Source organism: Salmo salar, chromosome 12 (assembly GCF_965601325.2).
Source record: "Salmo salar chromosome 12, fSalSal1, whole genome shotgun sequence".
Classification (NCBI taxonomy): Eukaryota; Metazoa; Chordata; class Actinopteri; order Salmoniformes; family Salmonidae; genus Salmo; species Salmo salar.
Window position 1 is genome coordinate 1,996,626 of NC_138302.1, and position 22,626 is coordinate 2,019,251.

The following is a 22,626-nucleotide window of genomic DNA, read 5'->3' on the forward strand; positions in this document are numbered from 1 at the left end:
ACTGGTAGAGTTAGACTGGTAGAGTTAGACTGGTAGAGTTAGACTGGTAGACTGGTAGAGTTAGACTGATAGAGTTAGACTGGTAGAGTTAGACTGGTAGAGTTAGACTGGTAGAGTTAGAGTGGTAGAGTTAGACTGATAGACTGGTAGAGTTAGACTGGTAGGGTTAGACTGATAGAGTTAGCCTGGTAGAGTTAGACTGATAGACTGGTAGAGTTAGACTGGTAGGGTTAGACTGGTAGAGTTAGACTGGTAGAGTTAGCATGATAGTGTTAGCCTGGTAGAGTTAGACTGGTAGAGTTAGTCTGATAGAGTTAGCCTGGTAGAGTTAGCCTGGCAGAGTTAGACAGGTAGAGTTAGACTGGTAGAGTTAGGCTGGTAGAGTTAGGCTGGTAGAGTTAGGCTGGTAGAGTTAGACTGGTAGACTGGTAGAGTTAGACTGGTAGAGTTAGACTGGTAGACTGGTAGAGTTAGACTGGTAGACTGGTAGAGATGGACTGGTAGAGTTAGACTGGTAGACTGGTAGAGTTAGACTGATAGAGTTAGACTGATAGAGTTGGACTGGTAGAGTTAGACTGGTAGAGTTAGCCTGGTAGAGTTAGACTGGTAGAGTTAGACTGGTAGAGTTAGACTGGTAGACTGGTAGAGTTAGCCTGATAGATGTAGACTGATAGAGTTGGACAGGTAAAGTTAGACTGATAGACTGATAGAGTTAGACTGGTAGAGTTAGACTGGTAGAGTTAGACTGATAGACTGGTAGAGTTAGACTGATAGACTGGTAGAGTTAGACTGATAGACTGGTAGAGTTAGCCTGATAGAGTTAGCCTGGTAGAGTTAGACTGGTAGACTGGTAGAGTTAGACTGGTAGACTGGTAGCGTTAGGCTGGTAGAGTTAGACTGGTAGACTGGTAGAGTTAGCCTGATAGAGTTAGACTGATAGAGTTAGACTGGTAGAGTTAGACTGGTAGAGTTAGACTGGTAGAGTGGTAGAGTTAGACTGGTAGAGTTAGACTGGTATATTGGTAGAGTTAGACTGGTAGAGTTAGACTGATAGACTGGTAGAGTTAGACTTATAGACTGGTAGAGTTAGACTGATAGAGTTAGACTGATAGAGTTAGCCTGATATAGTTAGCCTGATATAGTTAGACTGGTAGAGTTAGCCTGGTAGAGTTAGACTGGTAGAGTTAGACTGGTAGAGTTAGACTGGTAAAGTTAGACTGGTAGAGTTAGACTGATAGAGTTAGACTGATAGAGTTACACTGATAGACTGGTAGTGTTAGACTGATAGAGTTAGACTGGTAGAGTTAGACTGGTAGAGTTGGACTGATAGAGTTGGACTGATAGAGTTGGACTGATAGAGTTAGCCTGGTAGAGTTAGCCTGGTAGAGTTAGCCTGGTAGAGTTAGACTGGTAGAGTTAGACTGGTAGAGTTAGACTGGTAGACTGGTAGACTGGTAGAGTTAGCCTGGTAGAGTTAGACTGGTAGAGTGCTACAGTTAGACTGGTAGAGTTAGACTGGTATACTGGTAGAGTTAGACTGGTAGAGTTAGACTGATAGACTGGTAGAGTTAGACTGATAGACTGGTAGAGTTAGACTGATAGACTGGTAGAGTTAGCCTGATAGAGTTAGCCTGATAGAGTTAGCCTGATAGAGTTAGCCTGATAGAGTTAGACTGGTAGAGTTAGACTGGTAGAGTTAGCCTGGTAGAGTTATACTGGTAGAGTTTGACTGGTAGTGTTAGACTGGTAGACTGGTAGAGTTAGACTGGTAGACTGGTAGAGTTAGACTGGTAGACTGGTAGAGTTAGACTGGTAGACTGGTAGAGTTAGACTGATAGACTGGTAGAGTTAGACTGGTAGAGTTAGACTGATAGAGTTAGACTGGTAGAGTTAGACTGATAAAGTTAGCCTGATAGTTAGCCTGATGAACCTTCGGTTGATTGTCGCTGTTCCATCCGTAATAAGCCCTTCTCCTGTCGGCGTGACGACCGTGGAGCGTGGGCGTGGTTCTGGGCGTAGCTCGGTGTGTTGCCGCGGGGACGGGATCTGGGCGGAGTCTGTCTGGTCCGTGAGCGGACCGCTGATGGTCCGACGGCGATTCATGACGTCATCATCAGACCCCAGACCACCTGACCCGGCCTGGCGACGCAGCGCCGCCGGACTGACCTGGCGGATTATACACACATTACCCATGAGCCTTTAGGGCGGGATTATCCTAGGGTAGGGGTCTGTGGGTGGAATGGCCTAGGGTAGGGGTCTGTGGGTAGATTGGCCTAGGGTAGGGGGCTGTGGGTGGATTGGCCTAGGGTAGGGGGCTGTGGCTGGATTGGCCCCTAGGGTAGGGGCTGTGGGTGGGATTGGCCTAGGGTAGGGGGCTGTGGGTGGATTGGCCCCTAGGATAGGGGGCTGTGGGTGGATTGTCCCCTAGGGTAGGGGGCTGTTGGTGGATTGGCCCCTAGGGTAGGGGGCTTTGGGTGGGATTGGCCTAGGGTAGGGGTCTGTGGGTGGATTGGTAGCTGCAGACAGACAGACAGACAGACAGACAGACAGACAGACAGACAGACAGACAGACAGACAGACAGACAGACAGACCTGTGTAGGGTTGAGGTAGCTTCCTCTTCCTCCCATGGTTCTGGGCAGGGTTTTGGCCCCTCCTCCTCCTCCAGGACCAACTCCTCCCATCGATGTCTCCAACATGGCGGCGATACTCCGGACGCTGCCCCCCGATCCCTCTGACCTCGCCAGCCCCCCGTCGCCCCTCCTCTCCGCCAGACCCCCGCAGTCGCTGGCTCTCCTCTCCCTGAACCCAACTACCCCGAGGCCCTCCCCGAGCAGCCCGTCGCCCCCGGAGATGGAGGAACACGACCGTTTGGGCGGAGTCGGGGGCCGTCCTTTCCTCCTGGGACGCAGTGTCACTGACGATTGGCTGCGGTTGACAGTTGCGTCGTCGGTGTCGGCGCGTTGAGCAGAGCTGCTGCGGCACACCGTGGCGAATCTAGGGGAGTGTCCTGGAAACGAGAGGGCGTCGGCTTCGGACCCCGAGTAACCAATCAGGCTATGAGTTCGCCGACGCTCCTCCTCCTCCTCCTCCGTTGGCAGACAGAGTAAAGGGACAGACGCACACGCTTCTTGGACTGGCGAATCAGCTGGCGGGGGCTGGGTGAAGGGCTGGGATCGAGCATTGTGGGAGGAGGCGGGGGTCTTGGTGGGAGTGTGGGGTGGGGAGTCAATCCCTGCCCGGGGTTTAGTGAGGGGGGGCCTCTGACCCCTCCCAGTGGAGGGAAGCGGTGTAGAGGAAGGAGGAGGAGTGGAGGAGGACAATGGAGGCGTAGAAGGTTGAGAGATACTCTGTCCTTTCTGGAACTTTCCCAGCCTCCTCACTGCTAACATTATCTTCTTCTGGTGACCTGAGAGAGAGATAGAGAGACAGAGACAGAGAGAGAGACAGAGACAGAGAGAGAGACAGAGAGAGAGAGAGAGACAGAGACAGAGAGAGAGAGAGAGACAGAGACAGAGACAGAGACAGAGAGAGAGACAGAGAGAGAGAGAGACAGAGAGAGAGAGAGAGATAGAGAGACAGAGAGAGACAGAGAGAGAGACAGAGAGACAGAGAGACACAGAGAGAGGGAGAGAGCGAGAGAGACACAGAGAGAGAGAGAGAGAGAGAGAGAGAGAGACACAGAGAGAGAGAGAGAGAGAGAGAGAGAGAGAGAGAGAGAGAGGCAGAGAGACAGAGACACAGAGAGAGAAAGAGAGAGAGACAGAGACACACAGAGAGACACACAGAAAGAGAGAGACACAGAGAGAGACACAGAGAGAGAGAGAGACAGAGAGACAGAGACACACAGAGAGAGAGACAGAGAGAGAGACAGAGACACAGAGAGAGAGACAGAGAGAGAGAGAGACGGGGGAGTAAAATAGTAAAATGTACATTTCAACATCTTCCATCCCTCTATAATTGAAGGTGTTTCTCATGTTTGGAGTCTTGATATCGCTTTAATACACGGTCCCCCTTTAATCCATCTCTGATAATCTGTCTCTCTGTGTCCTTTAATCCATCTCTGATAATCTGTCTCTCTGTGTCCCCCTTTAATAATCCATCTCTGATAATCTGTCTCTCTGTGTCCCCCATTAATCCATCTCTGATAATCTGTCTCTCTGTGTCCCCCTTTAATCCATCTCTGATAATCTGTCTCTCTGTGTCCTTTAATCCATCTCTGATAATCTGTGTCTCCGTGTCCCCCTTTAATCCATCTCTGATAATCTGTCTCTCTGTGTCCCATTTGAATCCATCTCTGATAATCTGTCTCTCTGTGTCCCCCTTTAATCCATCTCTAATAATCTGTCTCTCTGTGTCCCCTTTAATCCATCTCTGATAATCTGTCTCTCTGTGTCCCCTTTAATCCATCTCTGATAATCTGTCTCTATATGTCCCCCTTTAATCCATCTCTGATAATCTGTCTCTCTGTGTCCCCCTTTAATCCATCTCTGATAATCTGTCTCTCTGTGTCCCCCTTTAATCCATCTCTGATAATCTGTCTCTCTGTGTCCCCCTTTATTCCATCTCTGATAATCTGTCTCTCTGTGTCCCCCTTTAATCCATCTCTGATAATCTGTCTCTCTGTGTCCTTTAATCAATGTCTGATAATCTGTCTCTCTGTGTCCTTTAATCCATCTCTGATAATCTATCTCTCTGTGTCCCCCTTTAATCCATCTCTGATAATCTGTCTCTCTGTGTCCCCTTTAATCCATCTCTGATAATCTGTGTCTCCATGTCCCACTTTAATCCATCTCTGATAATCTGTCTCTCTGTGTCCCACCTTTAATCCATCTCTGATAATCTGTCTCTCTGTGTCCCCTTTTAATCCATCTCTGATAATCTGTCACTCTGTCCCCTTTAATCCATCTCTGATAATATGTCAGTGGTACCTTTCAAGGGTTTCATTTTTTTCATTCTTGACTGGAATGGTTATGTCTGTCTCCTGTCTGTCCTACCCGGCTTGGTGATGCCTGTCTCCTGTCTGTGCTACCCAGCTTGGTGATGCCTGTCTGTCCTACCCAGCTTGGTGATGCCTGTCTCCTGTCTGTTCTACCCAGCTTGGTGATGCCTGTCTCCTGTCTGTCATACCCAGCTTGGTGATGTCCTGTCTCCTCTCTGTCCTACCCAGCTTGGTGATGTCTGTCTCCTGTCTGTCCTACCCAGCTTGGTGATGTCTGTCTCCTGTCTGTCCTACCCAGCTTGGTGATGCCTGTGTGTCCTACCCAGCTTGGTGATGTCTGTCTTCTGTCTGTCCTACCCAGCTTGGTGATGTCTGTCTCCTGTCTGTCCTACCCAGCTTGGTGATGTCTGTCTCCTGTCTGTCCATCCCAGCTTGGTGATGCCTGTGTGTCCTACCCAGCTTGGTGATGTCTGTCTTCTGTCTGTCCTACCCAGCTTGGTGATGCCTGTCTCCTGTCTTTCCTATCCAGCTTGGTGATGTCTGTCTCCTGTCTGACCTACCCAGCTTGGTGATGTCTGTCTCCTGTCTGTCCTACCCAGCTTGGTGATGTCTGTCTCATCTCTGTCCTACCCTGCTTGTTATGCCTGTCTCCTACCCAGCTTGGTGATGTCTGTCTCCCCTCTGTCCCACCCAGCTTGGTGATGTCTGTCTCCTGTCTGTCCTACCCAGTTTGGTAATGCCTGTCTCCTGTCTGTCCTACCCAGCTTGGTGATCTCATGTCTCCTTTCTGTCCTACCCAGCTTGGTGATGTCTGTCTCCTGTCTGTCCTACCCAGCTTGGTGATGTCTGTCTCCTGTCTGTCCTACCCAGCTTGGTGATGCCTGTCTCCGGTCTGTGCTACCCAGCTTGGTTATACCTGTCTCCTGTCTGTCCTACCCAGCTTGGTGATGCCTGTCTGTCCTACCCAGCTTGGTAATGCCTGTCTCTAGTCTGTCCTACCCAGCTTGGTGATAACTGTCTCCTGTCTGGCCTACCCGGCTTGGTGATGTCTGTCTCCAGTCTGTCCTACCCAGCTTGGTGATGCCTGTCTCCTGTCTGTCCTACCCAGCTTGGTGATGCCTGTCTGTCCTACCCAGCTTGGTGATGTCTGTCACCTGTCTGTCCTACCCAGCTTGGTGATGCCTGTCTGTCCTACCCAGCTTGGTGATGCCTGTCTCCTGTCTGTCCTACCCAGCTTGGTGATGTCTGTCTCCCGTCTGTCCTACCCAGCTTGGTGATGCCTGTCTCCTGTCTGTCCCACCCAGCTTGGTGATGCCTGTCTCCTGTCTGTCCTACCTAGCTTGGTGATGTCTGTCTCCTGTCTGTCCTACCCAGCTTGGTGATTTCTGTCTGCTGTCTGTCCTACCCAGCTTGGTGATGTCTGTCTCCTGTCTGTCCTACCCATTTGGTGATGTCCTGTCTCCTGTCTGTCCTACCCAGCTTGGTGATCTCTGTCTCCTGTCTGTCCTACCCAGCTTGGTGATGCCTGTCTCCTGTCTGTCCTACCCAGCTTGGTGATGTCTGTCTCCTGTCTGTCCTACCAAGCTCGGTGACGTCCTGTCTCCTGTCTGTCCTACCCAGCTTGGCGATGCCTGTCTCCTGTCTGTCCTACCCAGCTCCGTGATGTCTGTCTCCTGTCTGTCCTACCCAGCTTGGTGATGCCTGTCTCCTGTCTGTCTTACCCAGCTTGTTGATGTCCTGTCTCCTGTCTGTCCTACCCAGCGTGGTGATAACTCTCTCCTGTCTGTCCTACCCAGCTTGTTGATACCTGTCTGTCCTACCCAGCTTGGTGATGCCTGTCTCCTGTCTGTCCTCCCCAGCTTGGTGATGCCTGTCTCCTGTCTGTCCTACCCAGCTTGGGTATACCTGTCTCCTGTCTGGCCTACCCAGCTTGGTGATGCCTGTCTCCTGTCTGTCCTACCCAGCTTGGTGATGTCTGTCTCCTGTCTGTCCTACCCAGCTTGGTGATACCTGTCTCCTGTCTGGCCTACCCGGCTTGGTGATGTCTGTCTCCTGTCTGTCCTACCCAGCTTGGTGATGCCTGTCTCCTGTCTGTCCTACCCAGCTTGGTGATTTCTGTCTCCCGTCTGTCCTACCCAGCTTGCTGATGTCTGTCTCCCGTCTGTCCTACCCAGCGTGGTGATGACTGTCTCCTGTCTGTCCTACCCAGCGTGGTGATGCCTGTCTCCTGTCTGTCCTACCCGGCTTGGTGATGTCTGTCTCCTGTCTGTCCTACCCAGCTTGGTGATGTCTGTCTCCTGTCTGTCCTACCCAGTTGGTGATACCTGTCTCCTGTCTGTCCTACCCAGCTTGCTGATGTCTGTCTCCTGTCTGTCCTACCCAGCGTGGTGATGCCTGTCTCCTGTCTGTCCTACCCAGCTTGGTGATGCCTGTCTCCTGTCTATCTTACCCAGCTTGGTGATGTCTGTCTCCTGTCTGTCCTACCCAGCTTGGTGATGCCTGTCTGTCCTACCCAGCTTGGTGATGCCTGTCTCCTGTCTGTCCTACCCAGCTTGGTGATGCCTGTCTCCTGTCAGTCCTACCCCGCTTGGTGATGTCTGTCTCCTGTCTGTCCTACCCAGCTTGGTTATGCCTGTCTGTCCTACCCAGCTCGGTGATGTCCTGTCTCCTGTCTGTCCTACCCAGCTTGGTGATGTCTGTCTCCTGTCTGTCCTACTCAGCTTGGTGATGCCTGTCTGTCCTACCGAGCTTGGTGATGTCTGTCTCCTGTCTGTCCTACCCAGCTTGGTGATGTCTGTCTCCTGTCTGGCCTAACCGGCTTGGTGATGTCTGTCTCCTGTCTGTCCTACCCAGCTTGGTGATGCCTGTCTCCTGTCTGTCCTACCCAGCTTGGTGATGCCTGGCTCCTGTCTGTCCTACCCCGCTTGGTGATGCCTGTCTCCTGTCTGTCCTACCCAGCTTGGTGATGCCTGTCTCCTGTCTGTCCTACCCCGCTAGGTGATGCCTGTCTCCTGTCTGTCCTACCCCGCTTGGTGATGCCTGTCTCCTGTCTGTCCTACCCAGCTTGGTGATGCCTGTCTGTCCTACCAAGCTTGGTGATGCCTGTCTCCTGTCTGTCCTACCCAGCTTGGTGATGCCTGTCTCCTGTCTGTCCTACCCAGATTGGTGATGCCTGTCTCCTGTCTGTCCTACCCAGCTTGGTATTGTCCTGTCTCCTGTCTGTCCTACCCAGCTTGGTGATGCCTGTCTCCTGTCTGTCCTACCCAGCATGTTGATGTCCTGTCTCCTGTCTGTCCTACCCAGCTTGGTGATAACTGTCTCCTGTCTCTCCTACCCAGCTTGGTGATGTCTGTCTCCTGTCTGTCCTACCCAGCATGGTGATGCCTGTCTCCTGTCTGTCCTACCCAGCTTGGTGATGTCTGTCTCCTGTCTGTCCTACCCAGCTTGGTGATAACTGTCTCCTGTCTGGCCTACCCGGCTTGGTGATGTCTGTCTCCTGTCTGTCCTACCCAGCTTGGTGATGCCTGTCTCCTGTCTGTCCTACCCAGCTTGCTGATGCCTGTCTCCTGTCTGTCCTAACCAGCTTGGTGATGTCTGTCTCCTGTCTGTTCTACCCAGCTTGGTGATGTCTGTCTCCTGTCTGTCCTACCCAGCTTGTTGATGCCTGTCTCCTGTCTGACCTACCCAGCTTGGTGATGCCTGTCTCCTTTCTCTCCTACCCAGCTTGTGATGTCTGTCTCCTGTCTGTCCTACCCAGCTTGTTGATGCCTGTCTCCTGTCTGTCCTATCCAGCTTGGTGATGCCTGTCTCCTTTCTCTCCTACCCAGCTTGGTGATGTCTGTCTCCTGTCTGTCCTACCCAGCTTGGTGATGCCTGTCTCCTCTCTGTCCTACCCAGCTTGGTGATGCCTGTCTGTCCTACCCACCTTGGTGATGCCTGTCTCCTGTCAGTCCTACCCAGCTTGTTGATGCCTGTCTCCTGTCTGTCTTACCCAGCTTGCTGATGCCTGTCTCCTGTCTGTCCTAACCAGCTTGGTGATGTCTGTCTCCTGTCTGTTCTACCCAGCTTGGTGATGCCTGTCTCCTGTCTGTCCTACCCAGCTTGGTGATGCCTGTCTCCTTTCTCTCCTACCCAGCTTGGTGATGTCTGTCTCCTGTCTGTCCTACCCAGCTTGGTGATGCCTGTCTCCTCTCTGTCCTACCCAGCATGGTGGTGCCTGTCTGTCCTACCCACCTTGGTGATGCCTGTCTCCTGTCAGTTCTACCCAGCTTGTTGATGCCTGTCTCCTGTCTGTCCTACCCAGCTTGGTGATGACTGTCTCCTTTCTCTCCTACCCAGCTTGGTGATGTCTGTCTCCTGTCTGTCCTACCCAGCTTGGTTATGCCTGTCTGTCCTACCCAGCTCGGTGATGTCCTGTCTCCTGTCTGTCCTACCCAGCTTGGTGATGTCTGTCTCCTGTCTGTCCTACTCAGCTTGGTGATGCCTGTCTGTCCTACCGAGCTTGGTGATGTCTGTCTCCTGTCTGTCCTACCCAGCTTGGTGATGTCTGTCTCCTGTCTGGCCTAACCGGCTTGGTGATGTCTGTCTCCTGTCTGTCCTACCCAGCTTGGTGATGCCTGTCTCCTGTCTGTCCTACCCAGCTTGGTGATGCCTGGCTCCTGTCTGTCCTACCCCGCTTGGTGATGCCTGTCTCCTGTCTGTCCTACCCAGCTTGGTGATGCCTGTCTCCTGTCTGTCCTACCCCGCTTGGTGATGCCTGTCTCCTGTCTGTCCTACCCCGCTTGGTGATGCCTGTCTCCTGTCTGTCCTACCCAGCTTGGTGATGCCTGTCTGTCCTACCAAGCTTGGTGATGCCTGTCTCCTGTCTGTCCTACCCAGCTTGGTGATGCCTGTCTCCTGTCTGTCCTACCCAGCTTGGTATTGTCCTGTCTCCTGTCTGTCCTACCCAGCTTGGTGATGCCTGTCTTCTGTCTGTCCTACCCAGCATGTTGATGTCCTGTCTCCTGTCTGTCCTACCCAGCTTGGTGATAACTGTCTCCTGTCTCTCCTACCCAGCTTGGTGATGTCTGTCTCCTGTCTGTCCTACCCAGCATGGTGATGCCTGTCTCCTGTCTGTCCTACCCAGCTTGGTGATGTCTGTCTCCTGTCTGTCCTACCCAGCTTGGTGATAACTGTCTCCTGTCTGGCCTACCCGGCTTGGTGATGTCTGTCTCCTGTCTGTCCTACCCAGCTTGGTGATGCCTGTCTCCTGTCTGTCCTACCCAGCTTGCTGATGCCTGTCTCCTGTCTGTCCTAACCAGCTTGGTGATGTCTGTCTCCTGTCTGTTCTACCCAGCTTAGTGATGTCTGTCTCCTGTCTGTCCTACCCAGCTTGTTGATGCCTGTCTCCTGTCTGACCTACCCAGCTTGGTGATGCCTGTCTCCTTTCTCTCCTACCCAGCTTGTGATGTCTGTCTCCTGTCTGTCCTACCCAGCTTGTTGATGCCTGTCTCCTGTCTGTCCTATCCAGCTTGGTGATGCCTGTCTCCTTTCTCTCCTACCCAGCTTGGTGATGTCTGTCTCCTGTCTGTCCTACCCAGCTTGGTGATGCCTGTCTCCTCTCTGTCCTACCCAGCTTGGTGATGCCTGTCTGTCCTACCCACCTTGGTGATGCCTGTCTCCTGTCAGTCCTACCCAGCTTGTTGATGCCTGTCTCCTGTCTGTCTTACCCAGCTTGCTGATGCCTGTCTCCTGTCTGTCCTAACCAGCTTGGTGATGTCTGTCTCCTGTCTGTCCTAACCAGCTTGGTGATGCCTGTCTCCTGTCTGTCCTACCCAGCTTGGTGATGCCTGTCTCCTTTCTCTCCTACCCAGCTTGGTGATGTCTGTCTCCTGTCTGTCCTACCCAGCTTGGTGATGCCTGTCTGTCCTACCCAGCTCAGTGATGTCCTGTCTCCTGTCTGTCCTACCCAGCTTGGTGATGTCTGTCTCCTGTCTGTCCTACTCAGCTTGGTGATGCCTGTCTGTCCTACCTAGCTTGGTGATGCCTGTCTCGTGTCTGTCCTACCCCGCTTGGTGATGCCTGTCTCCTGTCTGTCCTACCCAGCTTGGTGATGCCTGTCTCCTGTCTGTCCTAACCAGCTTGTTGATGCCTGTCTCCTGTCTGTCCTACCCAGCTTGTTGATGCCTGTCTCCTGTCTGTCCTACCCAGCTTGATGATGTCTGTCTCCTGTCTGTCCTACCCAGCTTGGTGATGTCTGTCTCCTGTCTGTCCTACCCTGCTTGGTGATGCCTGTCTCCTCTCTGTCCTACCCAGCTTGGTGATGCCTGTCTCCTACCCAGCTTGGTGATGCCTGTCTGTCCTACCAAGCTTGGTGATGCCTGTCTCCTGTCTGTCCTACCCAGCTTGGTGATGCCTGTCTCCTGTCTGTCCTACCCAGATTGGTGATGCCTGTCTCCTGTCTGTCCTACCCAGCTTGGTATTGTCCTGTCTCCTGTCTGTCCTACCCAGCTTGGTGATGCCTGTCTCCTGTCTGTCCTACCCAGCATGTTGATGTCCTGTCTCCTGTCTGTCCTACCCAGCTTGGTGATAACTGTCTCCTGTCTCTCCTACCCAGCTTGGTGATGTCTGTCTCCTGTCTGTCCTACCCAGCATGGTGATGCCTGTCTCCTGTCTGTCCTACCCAGCTTGGTGATGTCTGTCTCCTGTCTGTCCTACCCAGCTTGGTGATAACTGTCTCCTGTCTGGCCTACCCGGCTTGGTGATGTCTGTCTCCTGTCTGTCCTACCCAGCTTGGTGATGCCTGTCTCCTGTCTGTCCTACCACGCTTGCTGATGCCTGTCTCCTGTCTGTCCTAACCAGCTTGGTGATGTCTGTCTCCTGTCTGTTCTACCCAGCTTGGTGATGTCTGTCTCCTGTCTGTCCTACCCAGCTTGTTGATGCCAGTCTCCTGTCTGACCTACCCAGCTTGGTGATGCCTGTGTCCTTTCTCTCCTACCCAGCTTGTGATGTCTGTCTCCTGTCTGTCCTACCCAGCTTGGTGATGCCTGTCTCCTTTCTCTCCTACCCAGCTTGGTGATGCCTGTCTCCTTTCTCTCCTACCCAGCTTGGTGATGTCTGTCTCCTGTCTGTCCTACCCAGCTTGGTGATGCCTGTCTCCTCTCTGTCCTACCCAGCTTGGTGATGCCTGTCTGTCCTACCCAGCTTGGTGATGCCTGTCTCCTGTCAGTCCTACCCAGCTTGTTGATGCCTGTCTCCTGTCTGTCCTACCCAGCTTGCTGATGCCTGTCTCCTGTCTGTCCTAACCAGCTTGGTGATGTCTGTCTCCTGTTTTGTTCTACCCAGCTTGGTGATGCCTGTCTCCTGTCTGTCCTACCCAGCTTGGTGATGCCTGTCTCCTTTCTCTCCTACCCAGCTTGTGATGTCTGTCTCCTGTCTGTCCTATCCAGCTTGGTGATGCCTGTCTCCTTTCTCTCCTACCCAGCTTGGTGGTGCCTGTCTGTCCTACCCAGCTTGATGATGCCTGTCTCCTTTCTCTCCTACCCAGCTTGGTGATGTCTGTCTCCTGTCTGTCCTACCCAGCTTGGTGATGTCTGTCTCCTGTCTGTCCTACGCAGCTTGTTGATGTCTGTCTCCTGTCTCTCCTACCCGGCTTGGTGATGCCCGTCTCCTGTCTGTCCTACCCATTTTGGTGATGCCTGTCTGTCCTACCCAGCTTGGTGATGCCTGTCTCCTGTCAGTCCTACCCCGCTTGGTGATGTCTGTCTCCTGTCTGTCCTACCCAGCTTGGTGATGCCTGTCTGTCCTACCCAGCTCGGTGATGTCCTGTCTCCTGTCTGTCCTACCCAGCTTGGTGATGCCTGTCTGTCCTACCCAGCTCGGTGATGTCCTGTCTCCTGTCTGTCCTACCCACCTTGGTGATGTCTGTCTCCTGTCTGTCCTACTCAGCTTGGTGATGCCTGTCTGTCCTACCCAGCTTGGTGATGCCTGTCTCCTGTCAGTCCTACCCCGCTTGGTGATGTCTGTCTCCTGTCTGTCCTACCCAGCTTGGTGATGCCTGTCTGTCCTACCCAGCTCGGTGATGTCCTGTCTCCTGTCTGTCCTACCCACCTTGGTGATGTCTGTCTCCTGTCTGTCCTACTCAGCTTGGTGATGCCTGTCTGTCCTACCGAGCTTGGTGATGCCTGTCTCCTGTCTGTCCTACCCAGCTTGGTGATAAATGTCTCCTGTCTGGCCTAAACGGCTTGGTGATGTCTGTCTCCTGCCTGTCCTACCCCGTTTGGTGCTGCCTGTCTCCTGTCTGTCCTACCCAGCTTGGTGATGCCTGGCTCCTGTCTGGCCTACCCTGCTTGGTGATGCCTGTCTCCCGTCTGTCCTACCCAGCTCGGTGATGCCTGTCTCCAGTCTGTCCTACCCAGCTTGGTGATGCCTGTTTCCTGTCTGTCCTACCCAGCTTGGTGATGCCTGTCTCCTGTGTGTCCTACCCAGCTTGGTGATACCTGTCTCCTTTCTCTCCTACCCAGCTTGGTGATGTCTGTCTCCTGTCTGTCCTACTCAGCTTGGTGATGCCCGTCTCCTGTCTGTCCTACCCGGCTTGGTGATGCCTGTCTCCTGTCTGTCCTACCCAGCTTGGTGATGCCTGTCTCCTGTCTGTCCTACCCAGCTTGGTGATGGCTGTCTCCTGTCTGTCCTACCCAGCTTGGTGATGCCTGTCTCCTGTCAGTCCTACCCCGCTTGGTGATGTCTGTCTCCTGTCTGTCCTACCCAGCTTGGTGATGCCTGTCTGTCCTACCCAGCTCGGTGATGTCCTGTCTCCTGTCTGTCTGTCCTACCTAGCTTGGTGATGTCTGTCTCCTGTCTGTCCTACTCAGCTTGGTGATGCCTGTCTCCTGTCTATCCTACCCAGCTTGGTGATGCCTGTCTCCTGTCTGTCCTACCCAGCTTGGTGATGCCTGACTCCGGTCTGTCCTACCCAGCTTGGTGATGCCTGTCTCCTGTCTGTCCTACCCAGCTTGGTGATGTCTGTCTCCTGTCTGTCCTACCCAGCTTGGTGATGCCTGTCTCCTTTCTCTCCTACCCAGCTTGTGATGTCTGTCTCCTGTTTGTCCTACCCAGCTTGGTGATGTCTGTCTCCTGTCTGTCCTACCCAGCTTGGTGATGTCTGTCTCCTGTCTGTCCTACGCAGCTTGTTGATGTCTGTCTCCTGTCTCTCCTACCCAGCTTGGTGATGCCCGTCTCCTGTCTGTCCTACCCGGCTTGGTGATGCCTGTCTCCTGTCTGTCCTACCCAGCTTGGTGATGCCTGTCTCCTGTGTGTCCTACAAAGCTTGGTGATGCCTGTCTCCTATCAGTCCTACCCCACTTGGTGATGTCTGTCTCCTGTCTGTCCTACCCAGCTTGGTGATGCCTGTCTCCTGTCAGTCCTACCCCGCTTGGTGATGTCTGTCTCCTGTCTGTCCTACCCAGCTCGGTGATGTCCTGTCTCCTGTCTGTCCTACCCAGCTTGGTGATGTCTGTCTCCTGTCTGTCCTACTCAGCTTGGTGATGCCTGTCTGTCCTACCGAGCTTGGTGATGCCTGTCTCCTGTCTGTCCTACCCAGCTTGGTGATAAATGTCTCCTGTCTGGCCTAAATGGCTTGGTGATGTCTGTCTCCTGTCTGTCCTACCCCGTTTGGTGCTGCCTGTCTCCTGTCTGTCCTACCCAGCTTGGTGATGCCAGGCTCTTGTCTGGCCTACCCTGCTTGGTGATGCCTGTCTCCCGTCTGTCCTACCCAGCTTGTTGATGCCTGTCTCCTGTGTGTTCTACCCAGCTTGGTGATACCTGTCTGTCCTACCCAGCTTGGTGATGCCTGTATCCTGTCTGTCCTACCCAGCTTGGTTATACCTGTCTCCTTTCGCTCCTACCCAGCTTGGTGATGTCTGTCTCCTGTCTGTCCTACTCAGCTTGGTGATGCCAGTCTCCTGTCTGACCTACCCAGCTTGGTGATGCCTGTGTCCTTTCTCTCCTACCCAGCTTGTGATGTCTGTCTCCTGTCTGTCCTACCCAGCTTGGTGATGCCTGTCTCCTTTCTCTCCTACCCAGCTTGGTGATGCCTGTCTCCTTTCTCTCCTACCCAGCTTGGTGATGTCTGTCTCCTGTCTGTCCTACCCAGCTTGGTGATGCCTGTCTCCTCTCTGTCCTACCCAGCTTGGTGATGCCTGTCTGTCCTACCCAGCTTGGTGATGCCTGTCTCCTGTCAGTCCTACCCAGCTTGTTGATGCCTGTCTCCTGTCTGTCCTACCCAGCTTGCTGATGCCTGTCTCCTGTCTGTCCTAACCAGCTTGGTGATGTCTGTCTCCTGTTTTGTTCTACCCAGCTTGGTGATGCCTGTCTCCTGTCTGTCCTACCCAGCTTGGTGATGCCTGTCTCCTTTCTCTCCTACCCAGCTTGTGATGTCTGTCTCCTGTCTGTCCTATCCAGCTTGGTGATGCCTGTCTCCTTTCTCTCCTACCCAGCTTGGTGGTGCCTGTCTGTCCTACCCAGCTTGATGATGCCTGTCTCCTTTCTCTCCTACCCAGCTTGGTGATGTCTGTCTCCTGTCTGTCCTACCCAGCTTGGTGATGTCTGTCTCCTGTCTGTCCTACGCAGCTTGTTGATGTCTGTCTCCTGTCTCTCCTACCCGGCTTGGTGATGCCCGTCTCCTGTCTGTCCTACCCATTTTGGTGATGCCTGTCTGTCCTACCCAGCTTGGTGATGCCTGTCTCCTGTCAGTCCTACCCCGCTTGGTGATGTCTGTCTCCTGTCTGTCCTACCCAGCTTGGTGATGCCTGTCTGTCCTACCCAGCTCGGTGATGTCCTGTCTCCTGTCTGTCCTACCCAGCTTGGTGATGCCTGTCTGTCCTACCCAGCTCGGTGATGTCCTGTCTCCTGTCTGTCCTACCCACCTTGGTGATGTCTGTCTCCTGTCTGTCCTACTCAGCTTGGTGATGCCTGTCTGTCCTACCCAGCTTGGTGATGCCTGTCTCCTGTCAGTCCTACCCCGCTTGGTGATGTCTGTCTCCTGTCTGTCCTACCCAGCTTGGTGATGCCTGTCTGTCCTACCCAGCTCGGTGATGTCCTGTCTCCTGTCTGTCCTACCCACCTTGGTGATGTCTGTCTCCTGTCTGTCCTACTCAGCTTGGTGATGCCTGTCTGTCCTACCGAGCTTGGTGATGCCTGTCTCCTGTCTGTCCTACCCAGCTTGGTGATAAATGTCTCCTGTCTGGCCTAAACGGCTTGGTGATGTCTGTCTCCTGCCTGTCCTACCCCGTTTGGTGCTGCCTGTCTCCTGTCTGTCCTACCCAGCTTGGTGATGCCTGTCTCCTTTCTCTCCTACCCAGCTTGGTGATGTCTGTCTCCTGTCTGTCCTACCCAGCTTGGTGATGCCTGTCTCCTCTCTGTCCTACCCAGCTTGGTGATGCCTGTCTGTCCTACCCAGCTTGGTGATGCCTGTCTCCTGTCAGTCCTACCCAGCTTGTTGATGCCTGTCTCCTGTCTGTCCTACCCAGCTTGCTGATGCCTGTCTCCTGTCTGTCCTAACCAGCTTGGTGATGTCTGTCTCCTGTTTTGTTCTACCCAGCTTGGTGATGCCTGTCTCCTGTCTGTCCTACCCAGCTTGGTGATGCCTGTCTCCTTTCTCTCCTACCCAGCTTGTGATGTCTGTCTCCTGTCTGTCCTATCCAGCTTGGTGATGCCTGTCTCCTTTCTCTCCTACCCAGCTTGGTGGTGCCTGTCTGTCCTACCCAGCTTGATGATGCCTGTCTCCTTTCTCTCCTACCCAGCTTGGTGATGTCTGTCTCCTGTCTGTCCTACCCAGCTTGGTGATGTCTGTCTCCTGTCTGTCCTACGCAGCTTGTTGATGTCTGTCTCCTGTCTCTCCTACCCGGCTTGGTGATGCCCGTCTCCTGTCTGTCCTACCCATTTTGGTGATGCCTGTCTGTCCTACCCAGCTTGGTGATGCCTGTCTCCTGTCAGTCCTACCCCGCTTGGTGATGTCTGTCTCCTGTCTGTCCTACCCAGCTTGGTGATGCCTGTCTGTCCTACCCAGCTCGGTGATGTCCTGTCTCCTGTCTGTCCTACCCAGCTTGGTGATGCCTGTCTGTCCTACCCAGCTCGGTGATGTCCTGTCTCCTGTCTGTCCTACCCACCTTGGTGATGTCTGTCTCCTGTCTGTCCTACTCAGCTTGGTGATGCCTGTCTGTCCTACCCAGCTTGGTGATGCCTGTCTCCTGTCAGTCCTACCCCGCTTGGTGATGTCTGTCTCCTGTCTGTCCTACCCAGCTTGGTGATGCCTGTCTGTCCTACCCAGCTCGGTGATGTCCTGTCTCCTGTCTGTCCTACCCACCTTGGTGATGTCTGTCTCCTGTCTGTCCTACTCAGCTTGGTGATGCCTGTCTGTCCTACCGAGCTTGGTGATGCCTGTCTCCTGTCTGTCCTACCCAGCTTGGTGATAAATGTCTCCTGTCTGGCCTAAACGGCTTGGTGATGTCTGTCTCCTGCCTGTCCTACCCCGTTTGGTGCTGCCTGTCTCCTGTCTGTCCTACCCAGCTTGGTGATGCCTGGCTCCTGTCTGGCCTACCCTGCTTGGTGATGCCTGTCTCCCGTCTGTCCTACCCAGCTCGGTGATGCCTGTCTCCAGTCTGTCCTACCCAGCTTGGTGATGCCTGTTTCCTGTCTGTCCTACCCAGCTTGGTGATGCCTGTCTCCTGTGTGTCCTACCCAGCTTGGTGATACCTGTCTCCTTTCTCTCCTACCCAGCTTGGTGATGTCTGTCTCCTGTCTGTCCTACTCAGCTTGGTGATGCCCGTCTCCTGTCTGTCCTACCCGGCTTGGTGATGCCTGTCTCCTGTCTGTCCTACCCAGCTTGGTGATGCCTGTCTCCTGTCTGTCCTACCCAGCTTGGTGATGCCTGTCTCCTGTCTGTCCTACCCAGCTTGGTGATGCCTGTCTCCTGTCAGTCCTACCCCGCTTGGTGATGTCTGTCTCCTGTCTGTCCTACCCAGCTTGGTGATGCCTGTCTGTCCTACCCAGCTCGGTGATGTCCTGTCTCCTGTCTGTCTGTCCTACCTAGCTTGGTGATGTCTGTCTCCTGTCTGTCCTACTCAGCTTGGTGATGCCTGTCTCCTGTCTATCCTACCCAGCTTGGTGATGCCTGTCTCCTGTCTGTCCTACCCAGCTTGGTGATGCCTGACTCCGGTCTGTCCTACCCAGCTTGGTGATGCCTGTCTCCTGTCTGTCCTACCCAGCTTGGTGATGTCTGTCTCCTGTCTGTCCTACCCAGCTTGGTGATGCCTGTCTCCTTTCTCTCCTACCCAGCTTGTGATGTCTGTCTCCTGTTTGTCCTACCCAGCTTGGTGATGTCTGTCTCCTGTCTGTCCTACCCAGCTTGGTGATGTCTGTCTCCTGTCTGTCCTACGCAGCTTGTTGATGTCTGTCTCCTGTCTCTCCTACCCAGCTTGGTGATGCCCGTCTCCTGTCTGTCCTACCCGGCTTGGTGATGCCTGTCTCCTGTCTGTCCTACCCAGCTTGGTGATGCCTGTCTCCTGTGTGTCCTACAAAGCTTGGTGATGCCTGTCTCCTATCAGTCCTACCCCACTTGGTGATGTCTGTCTCCTGTCTGTCCTACCCAGCTTGGTGATGCCTGTCTCCTGTCAGTCCTACCCCGCTTGGTGATGTCTGTCTCCTGTCTGTCCTACCCAGCTCGGTGATGTCCTGTCTCCTGTCTGTCCTACCCAGCTTGGTGATGTCTGTCTCCTGTCTGTCCTACTCAGCTTGGTGATGCCTGTCTGTCCTACCGAGCTTGGTGATGCCTGTCTCCTGTCTGTCCTACCCAGCTTGGTGATAAATGTCTCCTGTCTGGCCTAAATGGCTTGGTGATGTCTGTCTCCTGTCTGTCCTACCCCGTTTGGTGCTGCCTGTCTCCTGTCTGTCCTACCCAGCTTGGTGATGCCAGGCTCTTGTCTGGCCTACCCTGCTTGGTGATGCCTGTCTCCCGTCTGTCCTACCCAGCTTGTTGATGCCTGTCTCCTGTGTGTTCTACCCAGCTTGGTGATACCTGTCTGTCCTACCCAGCTTGGTGATGCCTGTATCCTGTCTGTCCTACCCAGCTTGGTTATACCTGTCTCCTTTCGCTCCTACCCAGCTTGGTGATGTCTGTCTCCTGTCTGTCCTACTCAGCTTGGTGATGCCCGTCTCCTGTCTGTCCTACCCGGCTTGGTGATGCCTGTCTCCTGTCTGTCCTACCCAGCTTGGTGATGCCTGTCTCCTGTCTGTCCTACCCAGCTTGGTGATGCCTGTCTCCTGTCTGTCCTACCCAGCTTGGTGATGCCTGTCTGTCCTACCCAGCTTGGTGATGCCTGTCTCCTGTCAGTCCTACCCCGCTTGGTGATGTCTGTCTCCTGTCTGTCCTACCCAGCTTGGTGATGCCTGTCTGTCCTACCCAGCTCGGTGATGTCCTGTCCCCTGTCTGTCCTACCCAGCTTGGTGATGTCTGTCTCCTGTCTGTCCTACTCAGCTTGGTGATGCCTGTCTCCTGTCTATCCTACCCAGCTTGGTGATAAATGTCTCCTGTCTGTCCTACCGAGCTTGGTGATGCCTGTCTCCTGTCTGTCCTACCCAGCTTGGTGATGTCTGTCTCCTTTCTGTCCTACCCAGCTTGGTGATACCTGTCTGTCCTACCCAGCTTGGTGATGCCCGTCTAATATCTGTCCAACCCATTTTGTGATGTCTTTCTCCTGTCTGTCCTACCCAGCTTGATGATGCCTGTCTCCTGTCTGGCCTACCCGGCTTGGTGATGTCTGTCTCCTGTCTGTCCTACCCAGCTTGGTGATGTCTGTCTCCTGTCTGTCCTACGCAGCTTGTTGATGTCTGTCTCCTGTCTCTCCTACCCAGCTTGGTGATGCCCGTCTCCTGTCTGTCCTACCCGGCTTGGTGATGCCTGTCTCCTGTCTGTCCTACCCAGCTTGGTGATGCCTGTCTCTTGTCTGTCTTACAAAGCTTGGTGATGCCTGTCTCCTATCAGTCCTACCCCACTTGGTGATGTCTGTCTCCTGTCTGTCCTACCCAGTTTGGTGATGCATGTCTGTCCTACCCAGCTTGGTGATGCCTGTATCCTGTCTGTCCTACCCAGCTTGGTTATACCTGTCTCCTTTCTCTCCTACCCAGCTTGGTGATGTCTGTCTCCTGTCTGTCCTACTCAGCTTGGTGATGCCCGTCTCCTGTCTGTCCTACCCGGCTTGGTGATGCCTGTCTCCTGTCTGTCCTACCCAGCTTGGTGATGCCTGTCTCCTGTCTGTCCTACCCAGCTTGGTGATGCCTGTCTCCTGTCTGTCCTACCCAGCTTGGTGATGCCTGTCTGTCCTACCCAGCTTGGTGATGCCTGTCTCCTGTCAGTCCTACCCCACTTGGTGATGTCTGTCTCCTGTCAGTCCTACCCCGCTTGGTGATGTCTGTCTCCTGTCTGTCCTACCCAGCTCGGTGATGTCCTGTCTCCTGTCTGTCCTACCCAGCTTGGTGATGTCTGTCTCCTGTCTGTCCTACTCAGCTTGGTGATGCCTGTCTGTCCTACCGAGCTTGGTGATGCCTGTCTCCTGTCTGTCCTACCCAGCTTGGTGATAAATGTCTCCTGTCTGGCCTAAACGGCTTGGTGATGTCTGTCCCCTGTCTGTCCTTCCCCGTTTGGTGCTGCCTGTCTCCTGTCTGTCCTACCCAGCTTGGTGATGCCAGGCTCTTGTCTGGCCTACCCTGCTTGGTGATGCCTGTCTCCCGTCTGTCCTACCCAGCTTGTTGATGCCTGTCTCCTGTGTGTCCTACCCAGCTTGGTGATACCTGTCTGTCCTACCCAGCTTGGTGATGCCTGTATCCTGTCTGTCCTACCCAGCTTGGTTATACCTGTCTCCTTTCTCTCCTACCCAGCTTGGTGATGTCTGTCTCCTGTCTGTCCTACTCAGCTTGGTGATGCCCGTCTCCTGTCTGTCCTACCCGGCTTGGTGATGCCTGTCTCCTGTCTGTCCTACCCAGCTTGGTGATGCCTGTCTCCTGTCTGTCCTACCCAGCTTGGTGATGCCTGTCTCCTGTCTGTCCTACCCAGCTTGGTGATGCCTGTCTGTCCTACCCAGCTTGGTGATGCCTGTCTCCTGTCAGTCCTACCCCGCTTGGTGATGTCTGTCTCCTGTCTGTCCTACCCAGCTTGGTGATGCCTGTCTGTCCTACCCAGCTCGGTGATGTCCTGTCTCCTGTCTGTCCTACCCAGCTTGGTGATGTCTGTCTCCTGTCTGTCCTACTCAGCTTGGTGATGCCTGTCTCCTGTCTATCCTACCCAGCTTGGTGATAAATGTCTCCTGTCTGTCCTACCGAGCTTGGTGATGCCTGTCTCCTGTCTGTCCTACCCAGCTTGGTGATGTCTGTCTCCTGTCTGTCCTACCCAGCTTGGTGATACCTGTCTGTCCTACCCAGCTTGGTGATGCCTGTATCCTTTCTCTCCTACCCAGCTTGGTGATGTCTGTCTCCTGTCTGTCCTACCCAGCTTGGTGATGTCTGTCTCCTGTCTGTCCTACGCAGCTTGTTGATGTCTGTCTCCTGTCTCTCCTACCCAGCTTGGTGATGTCTGTCTCCTGTCTGTCCTACGCAGCTTGTTGATGTCTGTCTCCTGTCTCTCCTACCCGGCTTGGTGATGCCCGTCTCCTGTCTGTCCTACCCGGCTTGGTGATGCCTGTCTCCTGTCTGTCCTACCCAGCTTGGTGATGCCTGTCTCCTGTCTGTCCTACCCAGCTTGGTGATGCCTGTCTCCTATCAGTCCTACCCCGCTTGGTGATGTCTGTCTCCTGTCTGTCCTACCCAGCTTGGTGATGCCTGTCTGTCCTACCCAGCTTGGTGATGCCTGTCTCCTGTCAGTCCTATCCAGCTTGGTGATGCCTGTCTCCTTTCTCTCCTACCCAGCTTGGTGATGTCTGTCTCCTGTCTCTCCTACCCGGCTTGGTGATGCCCGTCTCCTGTCTGTCCTACCCGGCTTGGTGATGCCTGTCTCCTGTCTGTCCAACCCAGCTTGGTGATGCCTGTCTCCTGTCTGTCCTACCCAGCTTGGTGATGCCTGTCTCCTATCAGTCCTACCCCGCTTGGTGATGTCTGTCTCCTGTCTGTCCTACCCAGCTTGGTTATGCCAGTCTGTCCTACCCAGCTTGGTGATGCCTGTCTCCTGTCAGTCCTACCCCGCTTGGTGATGTCTGTCTCCTGTCTGTTCTACCCAGCTTGGTGATGCCTGTCTGTCCTACCCAGCTCGGTGATGTAATGTCTCCTGTCTGTCCTACCCAGCTTGGTGATGCCTGTATGTCCTACCCAGCTCGGTGATGTCCTGTCTCCTGTCTGTACTACCCAGCTTGGTGATGTCTGTCTCCTGTCTGTCCTACTCAGCTTGGTGATGTCCTGTCTCCTGTCTGTCCTACCCAGCTTGGTGATGTCTGTCTCCTGTCTGTCCTACTCAGCTTGGTGATGCCTGTCTCCTGTCTATCCTACCCAGCTTGGTGATGCCTGTCTCCTGTCTGTCCTACCCAGCTTGGTGATGCCTGACTCCGGTCTGTCCTACCCAGCTTGGTGATGCCTGTCTCCTGTCTGTCCTACCCAGCTTGGTGATGTCTGTCTCCTGTCTGTCCTACCCAGCTTGGTGATGCCCGTCTCCTGTCTGTCCTACCCGGCT

The 22,626-nt window shown here is 54.0% G+C and overlaps 1 protein-coding gene across 4 annotated transcripts in view; it reads right to left on the minus strand.

The window, feature by feature from the left end:
- The window catches only part of LOC106592062 (uncharacterized), a 219,507-nt gene that overhangs the window by 42,926 nt on the left and 153,955 nt on the right, over positions 1 to 22,626 (minus strand). For all 4 annotated transcript variants that reach the window (XM_082958449.1, XM_045690477.2, XM_082958448.1 and 1 more), the window contains 2 exons: positions 2,593 to 3,407; positions 1,931 to 2,166 (listed from right to left, as the gene is read on the minus strand). In XM_082958449.1, coding sequence (XP_082814575.1) covers positions 1,931 to 2,166; positions 2,593 to 3,407 — 1,051 coding nt within the window. The remainder of the gene's footprint in view (positions 1 to 1,930; positions 2,167 to 2,592; positions 3,408 to 22,626) is intronic.